Source organism: Rhinolophus hipposideros, assembly GCF_964194185.1.
Source record: "Rhinolophus hipposideros genome assembly, chromosome: 25".
Taxonomy (NCBI): domain Eukaryota; kingdom Metazoa; phylum Chordata; class Mammalia; order Chiroptera; family Rhinolophidae; genus Rhinolophus; species Rhinolophus hipposideros.
The window spans coordinates 19924380-19949171 of NC_138071.1; the positions used below are offsets into that span (position 1 = coordinate 19924380).

General features: G+C 42.9%; 1 protein-coding gene across 5 annotated transcripts in view; it reads right to left on the reverse strand.

The window, feature by feature from the left end:
- Window positions 1–24792, reverse strand: part of CREB3L2 (cAMP responsive element binding protein 3 like 2) — a 156248-nt gene that overhangs the window by 20002 nt on the left and 111454 nt on the right. For all 5 annotated transcript variants that reach the window (XR_013992611.1, XM_081038763.1, XM_081038762.1 and 2 more), the window contains exons 2-7: window positions 24451–24667; window positions 10551–10726; window positions 9071–9158; window positions 4463–4647; window positions 2269–2415; window positions 1199–1257 (exon numbers count right to left, since the gene is read on the reverse strand). Coding sequence is in view for 4 of the 5 variants with exons in the window: in XM_081038763.1 (XP_080894889.1) it covers window positions 1199–1257; window positions 2269–2415; window positions 4463–4647; window positions 9071–9158; window positions 10551–10726; window positions 24451–24667 (872 nt within the window). In the remaining variant the exon portion in view is untranslated. The remainder of the gene's footprint in view (window positions 1–1198; window positions 1258–2268; window positions 2416–4462; window positions 4648–9070; window positions 9159–10550; window positions 10727–24450; window positions 24668–24792) is intronic.

A 24792-nucleotide genomic window follows, 5' to 3' on the forward strand; every position in this document is an offset into this window, starting at 1 on the left:
GAATCATGTGCTCCAGGGAGGTGAGGGGGAAAGCTTGGCCCAACCTGAGTCAGGAAGAAGGGTGAGGAGACAGAAGAAAAAAGAAAGAGTTGAGTAACAAGTGCCTCCATAATGGAAAATGACTAGGCATGGCCCAAAATATAAATTTTGCAGGTATTCTAACCTTGTTTTCTCTCACCTCTTCCCTACCACTTGCAATGCCCACCACACTTCTCTCTATACTACAGGGGGCTGGGGGCTGCCGGCTGTACACTTGGCCAGAAGGACTAAGGAAGCCAAGGGGGTTAGGGTGGGGCAAGAGGAGACGACAAGAACCTAGGACCTCAAGACATGGAATCCAGGCGCTGGAGCATGCATGCCCCAAAGAGGCCATAAAGAGATTTTCATAGAAACATCTTGACGCTGGATGCCTGTAGAAAATGATGGAACCGAATGTAACTAGTTAGTGCTAATTTACCAATCCCTAAGCCAGGAGGTAGAAACACTAACTTTCAGTAGAAATTTCAAGAACCAGCCACTCTTCCCCGATACACAGGAAGGTTCATTTCTGGATCTAGGGCCTCATGCCCATCTAAAAATGATATTAGTTTGTCAGCTGGAGAACTATTTTCGAGGGCCGGTGCAATATTGTATTTACTTCATATTTTTCCAACAGCCCTCCTTATATTTCAGGCTTTTCAGAAGAGCGAAAAGTTGCCTTCAATTGTTTTGGGGAACACTAGCCTGTAGTATGAATTACAGGGCACAGAAAATGACGAATGCCAGCCTGATTCAATTTCATTCCCCCTTTGCTTTCTCTAGGGTGCGAGGGAGTGTGGCTGATGGGAACTGATTAATCAGCACTGCTCCTTTCAGCTGAAACAGGGCCTCTCCCTTGAGGACTTCCAGGAACGGGCATGAATGTTCATTTTTGTACTTGTTTGAAAGGAAGCCTACAAGGACTCAGGACCTTTGGTTGAAAATGGTGTGGTGCAAATGTCTGAGATTGAATGGACTTTTTACTTCTTGCCATCCTTATGAGCTTACCCTCTAAAAACCACTAGGTGGCAGGCAAAACACAGCTGATAAACCAATGGGCTTTGCTGGTAGCCAGACCCAGGACGTGAACTGCTTCTCATGGTAAGCAGAGGCTTTTGCACACTCCCATTTCTCTCTGTATATTGCCCAATACACACAACCAGTTTGGCAGGAGGCTTACTTTTTCTCCAAGCTATCCATGTATTCTTTCTTCTTTCTCCTACTTTCCTGGGCAGAAATCTGAGATACAAGGGGAGAAAAAAGGATTACGTTCCAGTTCACATCTTAGTAAGCCAGTTATGTGTAAATGGAAGAGCGCAGGCCATGAGCACGGAAATCGTGAAAGCCTTGCTCATTTTTGGCCACTCCTCATGTTTAACCTGCTGGCTCGTCTACTTGTCACCTCCCTGGTTTCCACCGGCCTATGCTCTCATCTACTTCCCATCAAACTAGGCCCCAGTGGGAAGGACAGTGGGCCAGAGGTCAGAACAGAACAAGTGGGTCACAAACCATCAGTATGGTCTTAGAGAAATGATTTCAACTCTGTGGACCGCAGTAGGCTCAACGCTACTCTATAAACTAAGACAGCTGGACTTGGTCATATATAAATTCGCTGGTGGTTCTGCACGTGGATGGAGAATTGTAACAAAGCTCTTTCCTTCTTCCTCTCTCTGCCTCCTGCTGCCTGTTCTGCCCACACCTTAGCCATGCCCCTGGGCCTCACCACCCGTGATCCGCACACACTCTGGGGGCCAGGAGACTGCTAGACCTAGGCACATAGAACAATGGTCTGCAGAATTTATTGTTTTTAATTAAAAAAACTCCAATCAAGAAAAAAAAAAAATTAAGCAAGCACCTAGGATGTATTTATAATTTATTTATTTATAAATTATATACTAGGCCTATGAGAGGGAAATATGGTGTGCATCATAAAACAGAAATTTAAAAGGCTGAGACTTTTTAAAATAATAATTTAAATGGGAGTTGTAATATTTTCTTCCCACCCGTGAACGAATCATCTTGGACACCAAGGAATGTACACACCCAAATTGGGAGGCCCCGAAGATGGGTGGAGAGGCAGGAGGAAGACAGGGCACGTGGTGACAGTGCTTTGCTCCTGGCCAAGGGCTGAGCTTCAGTCCCCATCATGGGACGGGCTAGTGCTGGCCAATGGGAAGAGAGGGAGGACACACAGGCTGGATTCTGCTCATCACCTCTGCTCACAGAAGTATCTAGATTTGAAGGGCTCACCTTATTCTTAATTTTCCTCCGGATTTTCTTCAGGGCCTTCTCCTCTGATTTTGTTAAGGGCAATTTGGTGGGGATGGGGTAGCCCTCGGCGATCAGGGTCCTCTTCTCCTCTTCTGTCAGGACCAGTGGGCCTGACCCCTGCAGTTTCTGTGCAGACCAAGGAGCAGAAAAGGGTCAGAGAAGAACAGCTGGGCACAAGGAAGCCACACCTCCTGAGGGGGTGAGAAGATACCTGTTATAATATCCTGCAAATGGCTGAGAGAAAAGGATGCCCATCTGCTTTTGGTGAGAAACAGGTACTCAGAAATAGAAGTAAAGATGGAGAAGACACTCTCGTGTGAGTGTTATAACCCAAGGATTGTAATTCAAGGGGAAGGTGAAGAAACCTCCACCCATTATTTCCCAGAAAATACCCTACACGCTAAAGCATCAAAAGTAAACATACAGAATTCATTTCCCACATCCCTAGAGATTTCCAGCCTTGGGGTAAGAAAGGATTCACGTGGCTCTCTGCTTGTGGGAAAGAGCTTTGTTGTTCTCCTGCAAATGCGGTTTTGCAAGATGCTCTCGAGGCACTAGGGGTCACTTCTTGTCCTCCACCTACTGCTAACGGGACAGGGCTCCCAGGGCTACAGCTGCAGGCACTTTCCATGGCAGTTTCTGGCTTCCGTCCAGTCCCAGATTGACCATCAATGAAGACGAGAACTGTTGCTCATCTCATGTAACCCATAAACGTATTTCTAATCAGTCAAACAAACTGAGGACCAATAGCATATTTGCTCCATGCTAGATGCCATGGAGGGTTCAAAACTCCATCTTTCACATAGCTTATGATCAAGGCTGAGACTGAACTGATACACATGAAAGGATAAAAGCAATTAAACAGTACACTGTAATGTCAACTCAAGGTGCACTAAAAATTTGAAGAAAAAGAGCACTTGTCTGAGTTTGTATGATAAGGGAAGGCTTAGGATAGAAGATAAGACTTGAACTGGGCCTCCTGAAAGAAAAGAGATGGTTCACCTGAGAGAAGAGGGCGTTTTAAGCAAAAGGCAGTATGTTGAAAATGTCATTTTTAACCTTTAAAACCACAATTACTTTTGCACCAACCTAATACTACTCTGCCTAGAGTGGGTAAGGAGTTCTTGAAACTGCAGAGGATGGAGGCACCTAATACAGAGTATAGGGCTTGACACCAACAGGTAATAGAGAAACGCAACACAGTTCTTGAGAAGGGGGTGACCTTGGAAAGATTTCCTCCATGAATGGGCAGAATGAATAAACTGTGGGAGGAAACCAGATATATAGGATGATGGCTATTCTAGTAATTGAAAGGGTCAAGTTAAGAGTTGAGAAGGTAAAGACAGAGTGGGAAGAGTTAATTCCCTTATCCTCAGTAACGGTGATATCAAAGAATGTGGTCACAGATCTAGAACTTTCTGGGACTGACCGAATTCAGCTTCAAAGTTATGTTGATAGATGGTTCTTACAGAGTTTTTATATCTCATTTCATTCACATTTTCTCTACATGATATTATAAATTCAGTTAGTTGATTATAATTTATACCTTTTAAGATTTCATAGAAATCAATTAATTCCTCAGAATAATAAGCTAATTATCTCTCCCTATTTTTTATTTGGAAAATGGTGCCCTTATGTATGTTAAGAATGAACGATAGATGGCACATGACTTCTAATCTGTCATTGGGTTAAGAGTTGTACCACCAACAAAAAAAGGGCTAAATTGTATTTTTAAGTGTTAGACATCAAAGTGTTTAATTGCAGAGATTTTTAAATTCATCAAAGATTGCTTATTTAAAAATTATTTCCAATAAATAAATATTAAGTTATTTCCTATTGTAGGTTGTAAGACTCCCCTAAATTGGTGGTAAATATTTGTGCTATAATTTTGAAGAGAAAAAGAACACATTTTAACTCCTCATGCTTATAGCTACGTAAAATAAACTTGTGAATAAAACTGGAAGTGTGCACTGAGATAGGAAGCGAATTGTGTTCACATGGTGAGATCACATGAAGTGCTTTAAAATGCTAAGAGCGTTATCACCCTGTTTTAAACCTAAGACTCCCTTACAAGAATAAAAATCAAGTGGCCCTGAATAATACCCACTCTGGGTGAAGCTCCAAGAGACAGAACGGAAAGGGTTCACGTCCAGAGACGCTGGTGAAGACTTACATGCGGCGCTGTAAGAAGGGGAGAGCTGGAAAGGGTGGAGGGGGCCCGCACCACGGCTCTGGCTGGGCTGTGGGTCTGAGGCAGGCCGAAGGGGTGCAGACGCGGGTTGGGGCTCAGGCTGCCCTCTGAGTCACTGCTGTGGCTGCTGGGAGGGGTGGGCGGTAGGTGCAGGTGGTCCACGGAGGCTGAGGAAAAGAAAGCAGATTTCATGCATCAGACTTGGGGGACAGCTGGACAAATGAAGGAGAAATCTCCGTGAACTGAGATGGAAAGATCTCCCTGATGCACTGTTAAGAGCGGGGAGGGAAAATCAAAGTACAGAACAGTGTGTACAGGAGCCTTCCTTTCCTATGAAAAAGGAGAGAAAGGGAATACAGAGTTGTATTTGCTTGTATGTGCACAAAGAAACACTGGAAAATATACAAGGAACTACAAAAAATTATGGCAGGGGGAAATTAAGGTAGACAGGGAAAGTGCTGGCATCACTTTTCACTATTCATAGTGTGCCATTGCTATAGGTGAACTTGTAAACTATGTGAATATATTATGATCTTAAAAAAAAAAAAAAAAAAAAGCAAAACCGGGGAGCCCACAAGAGTTTGAGAAAAGCTCATTTGTTTCTGGAGGAATGTGCATGGTAGGGCCCGTAGGCGAGATGCCAGGCATTCTTCATTCAGAAAGTGCTAAACGCATCTGGAAATAGATAAGTAGGCAATGGAAGAGAAATGGAGGGAGGGGGCCTTTCTCCTGGGAAGTCCCCCAGTGTCCCTCGCCTGTCCTCAGGGAGGCAGACACATTCTGCAGGGCCCGTGAGCCTCAATCAGTATCAATCAGGCATCTCCAGGGCAGCAGGGATGGGCTCCTGAAGAGAGAATCCATTCTGAGTTCAACCTGACAAAAGAGCTTAGGAGTCTCACTCCTTTTTCTGAATGGTGGGGGTGGGTCTTCCCACTGTGCTAAAACACTTGGAGAGCCAGCTGCTGTTACTAAGCCAAGGGACGTAACCTTGGTAGGTCTTTCACCTTCCCCTCCCCTCCCCCCCCACACTCCCCTCAACGCCATCCTTAGTACAGTGGCTCTGAACTGGGCACAGCTCCTGGGTACCTCACCCACACCTCAGCTTGTTTGGCCAGGGAGCTGGTAGGGACTGTGAACGGAGAAGTGGCTATGCAAACCTGACAAGTTCGGGGAACTGGGGAAGGTGGGGCGAGCCACAGGGCAGGACTGACAAGCCATGTGACCAAAAGTAACCACCCAGGATGGTCTGATCACAAATTCCTAACTAGGCAGGTTGTAGCGGGTAGTCACATCCCAGGTCCACAGCTTCCTTAGCAAAGGTCAGTCTTTACCCTAAGTGAGCCCTGTCCACTGTTCTCATGTATCTAAGGTCACGTACCGTTGACATGTCAGAGTCAGTTTCTTTTCCTCAAAGGCACAACCACCAGCACCAGAGCATAAGACCACAGAACCCCTCCCTGTTGTCTTGTTGCCTCCATACCATCTCTATGTGCTGCGAATGTTAACTATTAACTATCCTGTACCCGCCAATGTAAAGGAAGCATGTTTCTCCATTTGGCCTTTTATCCAACCCTGGAGATTTCCCTGCTATGCTTCCTCCCACCTCCTTAATCTACCACCAGTGGATTTCATTGGTGGACCCTCCTTTTGTCTCCTCCTTTGATTCTCATGTATAAAATGAGCTGCAAAACTGCTATTCTCCGGAGCGTTTTCTCAACCTGTTGAGATGTTGTTGCCTGGCAATTGTCTTCAGTTTGACTCAAGTAAAGTCATAAAAATTCTCTACAGGTTTGGACGTTTCTTACGTTACAGGGCCATGGAGAGACCTCAGCCTTCTCCTCTTCTTCAACTACAGACTGCCCAGCATTGTATCGATAGGAAGGGTCTTCCTGAAGCACAACTACTCACCTGAGAAAAATGACCCCGCCCAGAGCTGCCTTGGGAAGTGACAAGCAGCAACCAGGTAGCTCTCCCTCCTACTGAAATACCCGAATATCTGAGGTAACAGGTGATGTCCCACTCTGCCACCCCTTTCTGACACAGTACCAACCCCACTCACAGCACAAACATCTTTTTCTTTCTCTCTCTCTTAATTTTTCTCTCACTCGAACCCTTCTCTTTCTCTTTTTGTAACATGCTGCTTTTCACTAGATGCTTCCATTTTTCTCTGCCAAAATCTTGCCAAAAAGAGCTCCCAGGGTTTTTTAGTGTCTATAGGCACTCTCGAAGCTCAAGAACATTCTAGAACAATCTAATATACCTCTATTGCCAACACCCCTGCCAACGGCTCCAGACATCTAAGGAGGGTATGTACACATCTTAAATGTGTGCTCACCTACAGAGAAGGAGTCCTGAGAGGGTTAACAAAGGTTTTCCCAAAGCCATGAATACCTATGGCACTTTATGGTGCTAAATAAATTCAACACAGAGGCCATTAGACTGAGGAGGCTCTAATGCCTTGGCAGCCTATGAAAAGCAAACCAAAACCTAAGGCTGTGAATGCCTCGAGGTTATGAAATCAAAATGCTAAGGACCATCAATCACAAATGCCAAGCAGGCTTTAAGCTAAAGCCAGCCATGATTTCCTTACTTTGCTTCCATCCCTTCTCTATAAGTCTCTCCCGGGGCTCCCATCGGTAGAGAGCTCTTAACCAACGTCCAGATGGGTGCTGCCCAGTTCCAATCAATTTTTGCTCAGATAAACTCAAAATGTAAAATATGCCTGTTTATCTTTCACCGATGGTAAAAAAAAATAAATAAATAAAAATAAAAAAACCTAGGAGCAGACTAACCCATTAGGGTCTCCCTCTGTCTGCCACGCTGTGCTGTTATGTTACCTGGAGAAGAAGCCAAGAATACTTCGAGCTTACTTGCCCCTTTCACTTGGCACGGCCCAAATTATTCTAATATTTTTTTCCTTTCGAAGCAAAGGTGCCCCATAAAAAAAAAAAAAGAAAGAAAGAAAGAAAAAGGAAAAGTGAGACAAACTTGAACCTCCTCTTTCCTACCTATGAAGAGTTACTGACCTGGCCTCGGTATCAGATTTCTAAATATCATGTGAAATGCCGATCTTAGGTTACTGAAAGGGCTGGGACAACAAGCTCCTCTGCCTAGAAGCTCTGAGGCATTCAAGGATATTGAGTTTCCTGATCTCTGTTTGTCTAGGATAACGAGGAAGGACTGCTGTTTACTCTTGAGACACTTCTCCTCCAGTGACCCCATAGTCTGAAGCCACTGTGGAATTCACAGGTACAGTTACGACACATTCTGAAGCACATTGCAACATATATTTAAAAAGCAACATGGACTTGATAGTAATAATTGGTGTCATAAAAATGAAAGCAATTACTTTACAGCAGTACATAAAGCTCAAGGGCATGAATGTATATCACTCACTGCAAAGAAATATTGTCTCAATATGGATTCTAGACAGTATTATTAATTGTTTTAAATTTAATCCTTTTTTTATTGGTAATAAAGGCAAATGCCAACCCCGATTAAATGGTCACAGTCAAATCCTGAGTTAGTTTCTAGTGGAATGAAGGTCAACCACGTTTCCATTAGAACTGCTCATACATAGATTAAGTACATACTACAGCACACATACCTTTTCTGTGGCAAATGAATATACAAATTCCTTATTGGTTGACCCCACTAATGAACTATCTTTGTATATCCTTGCAGAATGGCTGAAGGCACAGAATTAAGATGAGGAGGACCTAAATAAACAAGGTGGAGAGACCTTCACTGACCCCGTGAGACTATGGCACTGCATTCAGGATTCCTAACTATGGGCTTCCTATGAGAACAAGAGGGAGAGGTCAGAAAGACACCAACACTGAGGAGACAAAAGTGGAAGGATGACAACTTCAAGTATGACATTATTGAGTTCTAACTGGACGACAAGAAGCCCACGAGACACATGAACATTACAGACAGTTACGAGGCTCCTTGTAACTGCTGCCATCCAAAAAATCAACCTTTAAAAACACTGAATCTGACTCTGGGTGGTAAACACACAATGCAATATATAGATGATATATTATAGAAATGTATACTCTAAACCTATGTAATTTTACTAACCAATGTCACCCCAATACATTTAATAAATAAAAAAAAAAACCCACTGAATCGCCGAGATAGATAAATTGTGAATTCATTTTACTTAAACAGCTAGTGCCTCTGGGGAAGTCTGCTTATTTGTCTCTGCTGCTCAGCACTCCAGTTCAGGGAGCTGGGCTATATTCACAGGTTCTCACCAGGGTGGCATGAGGATGGCAGTTCTCTTACTCGTCAGCACCTAAGTTGTAGCAGTCTATAAAGGTTTTGAAAAATCACCCTGGCTAGGAGTAAAGGGAGGGTAAAAGATTTAGCTGGAAATTAAGCCTGTACATATATGGGAAAATAAAGTTTACCTTTTGAAATGTGTATGTACAACCAAGGTTTCTTAAGAACAGAGCTTGTGAAGTTTCATGAAGCAAGCTACCTGTGGGATCAACTAACCCCAGCACCTTCTCCCAGATTCCCTTTCTCTCCAGACAGTGCACCGACACATGGTCACCCAAAGGGACACAGGGAGAGGAGACAAACCTTCTTTAGGAGAGAAGTTCAGAAACTGATCCACTTCGTGAGGCTCCAGCTTAATCTTAGGAATAATTGTCTGGCACGAGGAATCAACCTAAAGGAAGAATTTCAAACACAGTTTTTAAAAGTCAGTGACAACCCAGACAAAACACGCAGGGGAGCTATTTGTCACCTGTGCCTTCCTCTCAGGACCACCCTGCTTCTCGGGAACCAGCTGAGGCTGCTTCTTTGACAGGGAGGGGATTTAGTGCTTCACCTCCCTCTTGTTCCCAAACCTGGCATTATAGCTGATGGAACCCTCAAAATTCTAAAATTAAAAACCCCGGGCTTACTTATGAGCACTCCTTTCTATGGTCTTTATGGTAATAGAAAGGCATTTTTCATCACAGAACAGTCTGGTATGCTTTTAAAGGGCCACAGGCCCACACCAGCTTGTCCTATAGCAGACACCACTCATCCATTCTGCCCAGTCTTCCTGATGGCTGATGCTCTCAAAGTGTCAACTATTCAGTAGGGAAAGGAGACAAGGCCTCTGGTCCATACCCAGGGTGCAAGGCCGTGACCCTCACCTTCCTAGTTGATACTTAAAAATCAGCTGAACAAAATCTGTGGAGCACGGAGACAACCACATACTCTAGAGAGTCAGTCCATTGAAGAGACTCGAGTAGCTACTGAGCCAGGAGTTCTAGAGGGCAGTTGCAGAGATGCTCTGTCTAATCCCTGGTCATCTTGAAGATGGAACGTAAAGAGCTGAGAATGAGGGAGCCGCGAAACGGGGGTGGCTCTATTGCTTCTGTGCTGCCTTGTCCTGAACAGGTAGACAACCACACCTTGCTCAGAGGAGATCTGATGTAAAGCATGTCAGTGGAGTCACTGTTTATCACCTCAAGGTTTAACTGAAGAAAAGGTAGGACCTGCTGCCAACATCTGTGAGGAAATGCACAACATGATTCTGGTCCATCAGCAGACACTGGAAATACCCAGAGAGTAGACAAAATTCTACTTTCTGTCAGCATTGACCAAGGGAAGTCCCTGAAATTGGGTCAGAAAACTCAGCACAGCACTAGGAAAGTAAAATATTACACAGGAACTGGCTGTCCCGGTCGCCACGGCACCGAAAGCTGGGGATCACGTGGTCATCTTCACCACTCCCTTTCCACTGGCTTAAAAATCAATCCTATGGAAAAACAATTCTTCACCATGGAGACCTATCTATGCTTTGTTTTTCTTTTTTTGCATTAGCAATTATAGAAAAAAAAAAGAAATCAGACTTGCTACCAATTTTTTTGGACCATGCCATGAAGAAGTGATATAACTAATGCTGACGCCATCCCACCAACATATCCTTGATAGGTGCACACGTACACACATGGCTATCCTCAAACATACACAGCCCCTCACGGCAGAAAGATGAAATGCCTTATTGGAGAATGAACATCTGCATCTTTTGATCCAATTGGTTTACATGGGAGAAAATTGAGTATACCCCAGTATTCATTTCCAGAGGAGGTTCTTCCTTTTCAAAAGGGGTGGAGATGGCTGTGATGGTCAGAGTGACAGAGGGAACAAGTCCCGGGGCTGGCTCATCCGTAATCGGCTCCGTCTTGATGGTTGTTGAAGCAAAGTCCGTCGACAGGTACCATTTCTCACTTTCTGCTTCCTCTGCAGGAAAACAACAAGCACGCATGTGAACTTGTTCAGGGCATCAGGCATAAGCAAAACAAAGGACGACTGATGTTTCTCCTTTAAAAAAAAAAAGAAAAAGAAAAAAAGAAACACACACTCCAACAAAGAATTATTGAGAATAGACTAAAAGGAAATAAAATGAGGATGTGAGACAGGAGATACATGGATAAAGAAATGAATGGCAAAGTAAGAATCTGTACTTGTATTCACTTGAGTGTAAGTTTGCCTAAAGAAACTCTGGAAGGATACATATCAAAGAGAGAAACTTGGCTTCCTGCACAGGCAGGAAGGAGGCTGGGTGGTTGGGGAATAGGATAGGAGACAGAATTTCAGTGTGTCATGTTTCATACTTTTTGGTTTTCAAACCAAGTTCATGCGTTATCTATTCAAAAATAAATAGATAGATAAATAAATAAATACATACATACATACATAGACTGAAAAATAAGAAAGAAAAAAGCACATGGTTGGCAACCCCGGTCTCAGGAGAGAGGACTAAAGACAATAGTTAGGAGGTATCTCTAGCCTTCTCCCAATGGACAGTGATTCATTTTCGTTTTTCTTTCTTCTCACTCCCTGTCTTTTGTCCTCTTCTGTTTTCCTAAGACCCCACTTAAGCCTTACACCGGATGTAGGTAGTCAGAATGTTACTTAGCCCCCTGGGAAACTTCCGAGTTGGTGAACACCTGCTGAAATGGATTACATACTCATTTAGAGAAAAGGGCTGGATCTCAGCAAGTTTGGGACTTGGCTTGCCACCGGCTTTCGTGGTTATCATAAGGTCTGGGGAATAGCAAGAAAGCAACAAGACAGAACAGACAGAGGTATCTCTATCCCTTAATGCACATTCATCTAGAAGCCTGTACCGTGTGTTTCTTACCGAGACACTTCAGAGCCACTATCTCTGCACAGCCCTGGAAAAGGAGGGAGGGGGCAGGAAAGGAAAAGACAGAGATTGCAAACTGGTGCAGAACAAGAAAAAACAAGCCAGAGAGCCCCAAAAGTACCTAATCCCAGTTTTACTAAAATGAGGTGACAATTGAGCGGAGATATGCTCCCTTGCTTTATGAAGCCATGTAAACACACAATCCACATGCTCAGTGAACCATTACTATACAGGGGGCGAAAGTCATTCACGTTATGAAATGATTTCACACTCGAGAATGGGGCTCAAGTTTTGCCATGGAAAGGTACATGGAAATCATTCATTACTGCTAAGGGTAGGGGAGAGCGGGCACAGAAGCTAAGAACTAAAGTTCACAATTATTAAAACAGTATTTCATAAGCCACTTCCTTCCAACACAGGACAAAGTTAGATTCACCTTCACAAAGGAAAATGATCTTCCCCTAAATCCAATCTATAAGTGACTTCATCATCCCAGTCCCAATTTATTTCCTGAAGTAAAATAAAGACGGACGAGACTTCTGTTGATTCAAGATGATTTGCTTTCAGAGCTAGTTCTAGAGAGCTGCTGAGTGCAGTGGTGTGATGGGGGAATTTCCATCTTTTGCGGGGTGTGTGCCACATCCTGGCCGAGGGGGAGGAGGAGAAAACAAAGGGCCTTTTCATGGCAGCCAGAGGAGGGATACCACACTGTACTTGACACAGACTTCTGCTGGCCAGATGGGCGCCTCAGCTCAGCTCAGAGAAGCAGCTCGATAAGAAGCCAAAAGAAGACTGTAACGCCTTTCCCAACAGGAGCTTGGGAACTAAAGACTGTCACCTGCAAAGAAGACACACTGAGGACAGATTTGGGGGAGGAGGGTTGGAGAGACAGACAGAGAGCAGAGATCACACTTTCTCCGCTCAAAAATGACACGTGGATGTCTCTGCTTTGTCAAGTCAACACTTACAGCCTGTCCACACTGAGCAATATTTCACCCTGGCAGAGGCTGGAAGAGAGATAGTACAATGAAATATAGCGTCAGTATATAATACAACGAACAGTCTGGGGGGTGGGGACATGCCTGAGAAAAAGGTTGCATGCAATGACCAGGGAATTGTGAGATAAGGCCAGATCCCCCCACTGTGAAGTTACGATTACTGTGATGAAACGTAAGTCACAGGGCAAACAAAAGAAAAGGCAAAAATAAGCACCAAAAGCAAATACAAAGTTATAAGGCAAAATAAAGACAGGTCATGAAATCGCCTCTTCCAATCTAGCTAAGTGATTCTCAAAGCACACACACTCACAAAATAAGTCAAGACAGTTTATATTCTTCATGCTCAGTGTCCTATACCCCTACTTTAAAAGAAATTATATGTGTATATGTATATGCATATGTATACACACACACACACACACACACACACACATCATTGCTGTATCAGAGCTGGAGATTCAAGGGCAATGATACTTGGACTATGAAACAAAACTTCCTGTCTCAAAGACAACTGAACTCTTCCAAGTGAGAAGCCCAAGAAACTGCCTGCTTCTCCTCCCCTGCACTTTTCTGAGGACGAGCAGCTGGTATTGCCTTCAAGCTTCCACTCCAATACGGCAATTTAGCCCTCTAGTTGGAAAGATACTTTTTGAGTTACAAGTTTAAGTTCAAATATGTCATTGTATAGATGAGGAAACTGACTTGCAGGTCACCATCACACAGCAAATGAGTGGCAGGGCCCAGATCTCTGAATTCCTGACCAGAATTCTTTCCATTAAGAAAACAACTAAACGTGTGGGTAAAGATTTGTACACAAATACGCTTGCTTCGGTTTATTTATAATCACAAAACACTGAAAATAACCAAAACGTTAAGGAGCAAGGGCAAGGTTAATGAATTATGGTGCACCCACACAATGGAATATCTATGTATCTAGTAATACTACATCTATCAAGCCTTCTTATTAACAAGGCAAAGCTTTATGATAGAATATTAAGAAAAAAAAACACCTGGATTTAATTTGTATACTATTAATGAAGAAACTATCGTGTTTCCCCAAAAATAAGACCTAGCCAATCAGCTCTACTGTGTCTTTTGAAGCAAAAATTAACATAAGACCCAGTCTTATTTTACTATAAGATGCAGTCTATAATATCATCTAATGTAATATAATATAATATAATAATATAATACTGGGTTTTACATTAATTTTTGCTCCAAAAGACGCATTAGAGCTGATTGTCCAGCTAGGTCTTATTTTAAGGGGGGGGGGGGAAGACTCAAAGGGAATATACCAAAAGAATAAAAATATCTCCGGAGAATAGTTCAGAAAGTGTGTGATTTTTTTTTTCCTTTAAATGTCATACTTTCTCAAAACTGCCTATCCTGGGACTATATCCCTGGATGTCCACACGTAGACGTGTCCTGCTTCTTCTTGTATGACCTTATGGTAATATAGAGAGAAGCCCCAGGGCTCAAGGGGTCCTCTCGGCATCTTTTGACGCAACAAGAGTCAATGAGTACCTTAATATATGTAATAAGTTACATTACTGTCTCCAGGTCCTTTGCCGTGTGATTGGTTGTGTCTTCCTACTGTGGGTTAACCCCACTCTGGGACTGACTTGCTTAGACCAATGGAATGTTAGCTCCCTAACACAAGCAGACTCTTGAAATGCACTTGCACGACCGGACTTACACACTTGTACTTTTGCCATCACATGAGAAGGATACGTCGGAACAATCTACTGATCGAGGAGAAGGATGACAGACACATAAAACACCCCCAAATGAGCCTGGCTGAGATTAGCCAACTCTCAGCTGACTTCGCGCACATAAGTGAATCTAGCTAAAACCAATAAAATCACTCAGCTGCCCACCCCCAACTACAATCAGCCAACCTCCAGTCAAAACACAGACACATGAGCTACAGTAATAAATTATTGTTGTTAAAGCAAATGAGTTTTGGGTTTTTTATTATGTAGTCACATAACTGGCTGATACAATATAGCTGAATGTATGTATAAGTCTAATCATGTTGTTTTTGTACACCTGAAACCAATAAAATAAAATTTAAAAAAGAAATTAAATCATTACATGAGAACCTACTGCAACAAAATAGCTGTACTTCGTTTCTATAATAATTCCTCTAAACCATCAATCGTGAGCCATATCAATACATACTGGAGGGCTGACTGATGAAACCTACCAGTTACTTCGTAAAATAAATAACTTAAGAGAAGAAAGTCAGCCAGTAAGAAGCTTGGTGAGAACAACATTTCAGTGGCTGTTGAAATTAGAAAAAAAGAGTTTTCATTCTGAACTGCTGGGTGTTGGCTTGTACTCTGTCCCTGAGTGGAAATAAATATCAAATCAGGAAAAACAAAATGACAAACGTAATCTATGAGGTAGGGGGTTAACAAAGGATAGAATGAAAGGGAATGAATAGAATATGTATTATAATTTTTCCACACGACCTTATTTTCGTATATTTTACTGGCAAAAAGATCAGTAGGGTCACCATGGCTTACAACTGGAATTATCCTTAGATGTTTGATTTATGGGCTAACCTATAATACAAAAGCCAAGTGTCAGGACACACTCTATACCCTCTAATTTCTAAAGATCGAAGCTCAGATACTGAGTGAAAATGAATGCATTTTCCTACACGCCTTTTAAGTTTCACTGCAGAAGGAAAACATCACTCAATAAGGTCAGGAGTGCATATTGTGGGGAGGAAGGAGAAGCACTGCCATATCATCTGATGTTATTCAAACAGCTTCCTGTCAAAGGTCAAACTCCACTGGCACATTCCCTCAGCATCACCACTTAACTATCAGCAAGAAAATAAAAACAAGCTACTGTCTTGTGGTGATGAGCAAGTCCTTCACATCCAAGGACAAAATGGAGCAGCTAGGAGCAATGGGGCTACACGCCAAGATTACCAAGACAGCAGAGTGGACAGAGAGGCTAAAAAGGCATGAAATCAAAGCCAACGTGGCGGCAACACCAAAATGCAGGTCCTCCATCATTTCCATATGTACCGCCGAAGTCACTGCAATGAATAGATACTGATTCCTGGAAAGGGGGGGGAAATGATTAAACTCTAAACTAAGAGTACATGGCATCTTTATAAATATGTTATACTATATATATACGTATATGGTACATATATGTGTATATACACATATACAAATGCACACATATACATGTCTATATATATATATAATATATGTGGATATATTCTTAAAAAGAGAAATCACACGGGATGAATATCACTTATATCATATATCCACATATATAACTATTTGCTATTTATATAAGATGTCTAAAGTGAAAGGAAATTTCTGTAGATTAAATAAGTATGGTTCATCTAAAGCCCTCAGCATTTGATAATTGTATTTGCCCTTTGAAATTTTTCAAAGGAGTTGGCAAATTTTGGCTGGTTTTTCATGTAAAAAAATCTCTTCAAGGAAAAATGGTTAAGACTCGGTCCTGGAGCTAGGAGAGGGACAAGAATTCCAATGAATGTGTCAGAATCATATTAAACTATAGCCCACTACATGTGCAAATGGAAGTTGGAGGGCTGTCTACCCGTGGTCCCCTCCCTGGATGACTTAACCCTGAAATTACCTTCAGTTGTGAATGACAGGAAGCGGTACTGCTAACAGTAAAATTGAAAACACTTACTAGGAGTGTTTGCTATGTGCTAAATATTGTTCCAAGTGCTCTACATACAGTAATTAATTTAATCCTAAGAATAACTGTCTAAAGCATGCATTACTATTATCCCCATTTTACAGACAAGGAAACGAAGAGATCAAATAACTCACCCAAAGTTATGCAGCTGGTAGATGGCAGATCTGGGAATCATACTCAGACAAACCACCTCTACAGCTGTGCTCAGGGCCACTCAAGTATACTGCTTTTCAAGAGATCAATGATTAAGTAGATCTCTAGCCAAGAGGGATTATCCTTCAATTAATGTTATTTTGAGCCCATCATTAGCCACTACAAAAGATGCTATATTGGCTCTTTCTATACTTCCTGCCTTAGTTTATATAAACTTCTAATGTTCACAGGTGAAAGATTCCAGTTTAAGATCAACCAATGATAGCTAAAACCTTCTAAGTGCTCTCTATGCCATGCACCGTTTTAAATGTTTCCATGCATTATTGCACCCAGGCGTGTGTGACCAGCACAATTTCTCTCAGGTACCTCCCTTCCTCTGTTCTTTCTGTACTTGTGTATACAGAACCTCTGTGCCTTACTCCAGTCATTCATACTGTGACCAGTTGGTAAATTAAGTATTAATTATGCATTAATCTGCATAAAGGCAAGAGTAATAATAAGAGCTAATTCTTATTTATACTAATACTAATACTAATTGCCAGGCATGAATGTTTGTGTAATGTTTATGTAATGCATATTAACTCAGTTAATCCCTACAACAGCAGTATGAGGTAAGCAGTATTATTATTCCCATGTTAAAGGTCAGAAAAAGTGAGCAACTTGCCCAAGGCCATATAATTCTTAAGTGGCAGAGCCCAGATTCAAATCCAGGCAGTTTGACTCTAGAGATGAACCACTATATTCTATCGGTGTTCTGCTTAACAGCTCAGATCCTTCTTCCGTAGGATACTGTGTTTAGAGTATGAAAGAAATCTCTGTGGAACAAAGAATGGATTTGGAAAGATTTATTTAGCAATAAATACAATCTTTTGTTTCTTCAGAGAACGTACCACCCTCACTCATGCATATCCAGTAATTTTAATTGCTAGGTAGATATAAACATTGCTTTCGTATACTGGGTATTCTAGCACTGCAGTGGGTAGGCGGACAAAAAAGTCATTATTTTGCTGAGAAAAAAAAAAGGACGAGCATCATTACCCTTTTCACCTGTTAGAAAAAGAAAATAAAAGGTAATGCCAAAAAAAGTGATGACTAGCAAAAGAGCATTTATCACAAGCCCAGGCTCAGACTGGGAGAGGACCACCATTCCAACCCCACACATCAGGTTCTTTGCTTATTAGCCCACCCACGTCAGAGGACCCGGTTACATCTACGTGGGTAGATGACGGACACATCTTCCCTTCTACCCCTGAACCTACCCCCTCTAAGATGGCTCAGACTGATTGATGTTCCAACTAAACGTGATGAACATACAGCTATTCACTGCCCTCCTGTGACTTTCGTTCAGGCCCCACTTCCTTGGAACATTTCAGCATCAAGATGTGTCCAACACTGCAAACTGGAAACTTCCGTCATTATGACTCATCTCTACCCTTTACTCAGCACACTCGGTGGTGGGCTAATCCTGCTGTGGGTTTCATCTAAGCATTTCAAAATCTATTTTTTCACTGCCAAGCCTGTTATACACCTTTGCATTTCTCCCAGCATGGCTACAGCTATGCACACCTTCTCTGGTCTGGCCTTATCAGCCATGAGACATTATTTTCTTCTAGTCTCCAAAGCACTCCATTCCACTGTCCTCAGGCCCTGTTTCCCATACAACCTTGAGTCTTTGCCTTCCACCAGGCTGCCCATTTCCCCCAAGCTATGTCATACCAGCAGCATCTGCGCATCTGTAGCTCGCAGACTACCATCTTCCTTCTCACCTATGAAAACAGCTGCATAAATGTAGGGTAGGTATCTACTCTAAGCCAGCCTACCCAGCCACCCCTCGACCCCGCTAGTTCTGGAAACCCGATTAGTTTAATCAGAAAGACGATGGTTATTATTTATGTTCCTGGCCCCACACCTCTCTAGACCTGAAATAACCACAATTATAGTCCCTTATTCCACCCAAAATAAAGTTACCTTGATGTGTGAGTTCTGCAAATACTGTATTAGACCACTTCTGTATTAGTATATTTTACACTGAGTCTGTTGATATTTTTTGTATTTTCTAACTTTGTTCTTGTGTTATCTGGGATGATAGGGGCCATGTCTAATTCTCTCCAAACAGGCTTCAGTCCAGCACTGTTAAGGTTTTCCTTAGGAAGCAGACTAAAATGAAGCAATAAAGCAAATGAATACATACATAGCATCCCAATGTAATAACTAAGGTAGAGGAACTCATGAAGATCCCTCCCTGCGGTGAGTATAAGACTTGGTCATTCAAATAGAAGTTCTTTTATTCCTTAATCAAAGCATCAAAATAGCCAGACATTTTACATTTTACTTATCTCTTTATAACCTTTTTTTGTTTTTTTAACAGCAAGCCTTGCTTAGCACTTGGTTAACAGCCTTTATCCTGGGGAGGCATGAGCTGGATGCAGGGCATCTTTCTAGTAGTTTGGAAGGCCAAGCCCACATTCCTAAAACTGGCTCTTCTGGTTGCTGAGCCACACAAAATACTTTAGCTCGAGTATTTCAGAAAAGTCTACAAATTCAGGCCTGAAGACCAATGGTGCCTATGTAATCTTAGACCAGTGTTTTCCAACCCTTTTTTTGGGGAGAAGTTGGGGAGGATGGTCACAGACTCTTTTGAGGATATAAAAGAAGTTGTCAATGCTCTCAGCAGAATAACTGATCAACGTTGATAGCCTGAAATTTTGTATACAATTTTAGGGGCCTACAATCCATCTGAGTTCTCTGATAAGAATAATAGGATAAGAACACCTACATTTGCCCTAAATAATTGGCCTGGGGTTCAAGGAGGGAGGCAGAGGGAGAAGGGAGACTTAGCAGAGAGAGAACAATGAAGGAAGAAGGGAAAGAAAAAAGGGTTAGGGTGGAAGAGAGGAGAGAGGGGAAAGGGAAGGAAGAGGGGAAAAAAGAAAGAGAAAAATTCTAATGAGATGGGAGAGAACATCTACTCAAACTGTTTATCTTACCACTTTGTTTTAGGCCTAGAAGCAATAACAGAAGAGCTGCATTTATATTAAGTAAAACTGAACAAAATGATCTGATAAATTGGCGTTCCCAGATATAATGAAATAGTCACTCACTATCCATCACTAGAAACAAGGACTCCTAATTTTGCTTAAGCTGTTTTCCCAATGCAAGAGATAAAGAAAATTAAATTTAATGTGAACAGCAATTTTTAAATGCTGCCCATTTACGTGCTGCCTGAAGAACCATCATCCTCCTCCAACAGGTCTGGCTGACAGAGCACCTGGCTCCAGATGGATCCTCGTGGATTGATCCTCCTTTAAGGGGGTGTCAAATGGGCTTCAAATGAATAAAATAACTCTGTTCCCCAGCATTGGGCCATGCACAAACTCAGAAAAACGACTGAAACTAAGATTACGCAGCTTTCCAGGGCTCATTCCCCATCCATTCATGCCCACCTCCTAACTTCGATTTCACACGTCCCACGAGGTTCCTCTCTGTGTTGGTTACCCCGACTAATAAAAGTGCGCCCACTGGCATAGGAGGGTGGCTTTTACTCAGGGAAAACTTGGTTCTTTACAAAGATGAACTGTGGGTCCGAAACTCTCTACAAAACATATCTGACACCCTTGTACCTGTTCTCAGCAAATTTCTAGCTCAGCCTTCCCCAGAACAGGAGCTATAAATAGAACACAGAGCCCATTGGTGGAAGTGACTGACGTGTGCTTTGGCCTAATGATCAGGAAGGCTTCCTGGCAAAGATGGACTGATTATTTCTCCTCACGCTAAACTATTAGCACAGAAGCCACCCAGGAATTCCATGCTGCTGCATTTATGCTGGTTAGAATTTAAAAACAAAGAAATAGTGCCATCACGAAGTGGAAGGGACCTTGAACTTTTGGAAATCTGCTTATTTTCATTCATTTCTTCAGGGATCTCTTTCTTTTTCTTTTAGAAGAATCAGTGTCCTAGCCCTCTGCCTTCCTTCTGCTTCCCTCCAACCATCGCCACTGTTTTAACTCTGCTCAGCATTTCAAGGCCCAAATAAATTCTGCTTCATTTATGCAACTTTTCCTGTGATCATCAGTGGGTGTGCCCTCTCTCCTCTGAACTTCTACCATTGAATTTCCTCTTGGGACATGGCTCACATTCTGTCTGATGAAGCATTTGGGCAGATGGCATGCTCACTAGGCTCTGAAGTACCTGTAGAAGGGATCTAAGCTTTACTGTTGTGTTCCACGGTAGCTAGGGGGGTGTCTGCCACACAGTCAGTGTTCAACAAACATGTGGAATTGACGGAAAGAGTTTGTTTGCTAGATGGTTCAGGTCATCTCTAATCTGCAATTCTAGAACGGCAAGGCTGTGGAATGGCTGGCTAACTCCACAGATGTGAATTGCCTGAATACAATATAAGTGTAGCTCTGTTGTTATCACACTCCCATGCCCGCCACAGGATCTCTGCACGTACTGTTTCCTATGCTTGGAAGGCTCTTCCTGAGACCTCGTACATCTCGCTCTTTCCCGCATCTCCTGCTGATCTTTGTCCAAATGATACCTTCAAAGACAGGCCTTCCTTGTCTCTCCCATTAAAATTTCAACTCTCCCCTGCTATGGCTTGAATGTTTGTGTCCCCCCCACCCACAAAACTTTTAGTTGAAACATGAACCCCCAAGGTGAGAAAGCCTCTTAGGTCATCAGAGGAGAGCCCTCCCAACGATGTGGGATTAGAGCCTTATAAAAGAGACCCCACAGAGTTCCCTGGCCGCTTCTGCCATCTCAGGATAGAATGTGAAGTCTGCAACCAGAAAAAGGCCCTCACTCGACCATGCTCGCAGACTGATCTCAGACCTCCAGCCTCCAGAGCTGTGAGAAATAAGTTTCTGTTGTTTATAAGGCATCCAGTCTGTGATATTTTGTTACAGCAGCCCGAGTGGACTAAGACAACCCCACACACACCAGTAACTCTCTATCACTTTTTCTGAACTATTTTTCTATATATCACTGATCATCACCAAATAGACTGCATATTTTACTTTTTATTTTTTCTTATTTTCTATCCCCCACCTTACATCCTAGAATGTAAACTCTATAAAGCAGAGATCTTTCTAAAATCCCTTTACTCCTTTACCCCTTGATGCTTAGAACAGTCCCTGGCAGGTAAAGCACAAGACAGATATTCAATAAATAGTTTTGAAATGAATTTTAGAAATGAATCCCAAAGCGTTTCTAAAACACCTACTTCTACTTGCCACTGATCGTACACGAGACAACTGCTCTACGCCAAGGAACACCACCTGACCAAACGCTTGCAGCCCAGGGTATCCACATAGTTAGGGGGCAAGCCACACACGAGAGAGCAGAGCAGGCATCTTTCCCAGATGCCATCACCAAAGGTTAGGGACACGCTTCAGTCTTCCCTACCTTCACCCGCCACAACTCCAGAGCCACGAGGTGGATGAATGGCTATACTGTAAGGCATTGATAGTACATGATAAAGGAGTTCAGGTGTGGTAAAAGTCTCTTTATAGACATCACTACGCGGCGTAGTCAGGTTCCAAGAGATCTCCCAATGATTCCATCCTTTCACCTCCTTATGTGGTCCCCTGCCACAGGAAATCAGGTCTACCCTGTGGAACTGACAGAATGATTCCCAGGGCTAGGTCAGAAAAGGTAACACAGCTCCAGCCTTGGTCTCCTGGGTCCCTTGCCCTTTGGAAGCTGGCTGCCAGGCGGTGGTGACTGTCACGTAGCCCCGTGGAGAGGACCACACGGAGAGGAACCAATTCTGCAACATCCAACTGCCAGCTATGTGAGTGAGCCACCTACGAAGCAGACCTCGTAATCCTAGAAAAGTCTTCAGATGACTGTAGTCTCTGCCAACATCTGATGTCAATGTCCTGGGCAAGCCTGAACCAGAACCACCTAAGTGAGCCACTCCTGAATTCCTGACCCACAGAAATCATGAAAGGGAATAAATGATTATTATTGTTTTCAGCCATTAATTTGGGGAGATTTGTTACACAGCAATAGATAACTAATACAAGAGGTATTGGAAATGACTTCCGTAAAGGAAGTAGGGCTTGGAATAGAGGTATCAAGAGAACTGGAGGAATAACAGGTAAAGCAGAAAAGCAAGTTTAGGACAAAACCATGAGCCAAGGCAGGTACGAATAGTACACTGAAACCATCCCCACACAGAACCAACGTCAAGATGGGAAGAAATCTTAAAGGTCCCTTCGTCCAACTTTCATCTAATGCTAGAGTCTACTCTTAAAATGATAAAGCGAAGGTAGGAATTGCATGAAGTTTTCTATACTGAAACCCAGAAGAAGGCTGACTTCCTATAATTCTCCTCCATATCATGATACAAATGAGAGTATTTAGCTGTAACAGAGACCACATTCCTAAGCTTGAATTGAGGTCATTGCTGGAAGTGATTTAGTAGGAATTAATGTAGGAGGAAAAGGGAAGAAGAAAGAGGAAAAGGAGAAGAAGGAGGAAGAGGAGGTAAAGAATAGGAAGAAGAAGAAGAAAGAAGAACAACACTAATAACAACCCTACAACAATAGAAGGGAAAAGAGGAGGAGGGGAGAGAAGGAAAAAAATTGATTTATTGAAATGCCATATGGTGGGCATTGTCCTAAGTTCTTTAAACACATCATCTCATTTTACCTTCATAGCAACTCCACATCCTCAAATTATTTTAATTCTATTCCCTCCCTTCCTTCCTGAGAGACTTTCCCTCACCCCATCTTTCTGATCTGAGGTAGAGAAAGTGCACAAACTACAGAGAAGAAGGATTAAGTTATCACGCACCTAACCTTGTCAGGAAAAATCTGAGCATATAGTTAACGCTCCAGCAGGGTCCAGACAAGAAAGAATTCACTCACTGCTCTGGGCCTTCCCTTCACTGAGGATACAAGGCCAAAGTGCCTGGGCTGCTGATCTGCACCCTTCTATCAAAGATAGAATGTATCGGAGGTGAAAAATATCAAAACCTACAGCATTCTCTGTCTCAAAGTTGGTGCTTTTAAAGGTCGGTAGTAGATCTAAGAACCCCAAGTGGAGGAGGCATTGCCCACAAAGCGAAGGCCCTATTTGAAGTAGACACAGGTATTTGCCTTTAACCGAAGGAAGCATGAGGGAACTTGGTAAGTAAGAAGCCACCTTCCCAAGATACTGCCATATGAACAGTGGTATAAAGTGGGGAGGGGGCACCCAGGTCGAGTTAGGACCACTCCCCACCACGTCATCCTCCTGTGAGAAGAAGGCATATGCTGAATTAGGATTTGAGAAGACAGTTTTTAAAACTTACTCAAGGTACTGAAATAGCTGGTTATACTTCAGAGAAAACAAAACATAGACAGTTAAATTTCAAAGGAATACACACCTTAGAGAGTTTGGGAGATGCAGCAATGAAAGGCCTACAGAGTAAGGGTCAATAACTCTTAACATCTGTAAGACGAGGAAAACTAGTCCTTCAACAAGCACCATAGTCATGGCACTGATGATGGACATGGCGGGGTCACCAACAAGAAAGGCTCGGCATCTCAGCAAGATCTCATATACATGGGAGTGGGATCAAAATGGATGACGAGGATGCCCCAGAAACGTCTATGGATAACAGTGGTTGTAAAAAATACTTTCTCATAAAAAAATCACATGACCACTTGAAACAATGGACTTACTGGAATTATCAACCACATAGGCCTTCCTAATTTGCAAAAGGATGCTTTGCTGCCCAACCCACAGGGCCAAAGAAAGCAATCGTACCATCATTTAGTGATAGCGACCTCCCAGTCCCGGGTGGAGAAATGTCTCCTGTGCCTTATGGCATTTCCCCACAGACCAAGCGCACGGCCTTCCAGGTGTGGGTACATGGCTAAAGGGGGTGCTGACAATAGAACACACACTCCATACCCTCCAGGAGCCCCGAGCCAAAGGGGCCAAGGCCCCAGGTGTTTCCCCTCCTCTGAGTTTACCGTCATTGAAGCTGTCACTGGTGGTAACGTGGGTGAATGGTGACTGGGCCCGAGGCTCCTCACACAGGGAGTAGCTGTGCTCGGCCTGGATGAGGGGCGCTGGGGATGTTGGGGATGGCTCCACCTCCATCGACACGCTCTTCTCTGAGAGGAAAGGATCGTTCAGGAGCTGACCCAAGACGTTCTGGGAAAACTCATCCAGAAGCTCTGAGAAGTGCTACAAGAAACAAAGAGGAAGAACTCAGTTTCTCTTAACCACAATCTGACACACACACGCTCCAAGGCAAATATATCATCCATTGCTTTGAATGAAGTCACTTACATACAATGTCCAGTTATCTG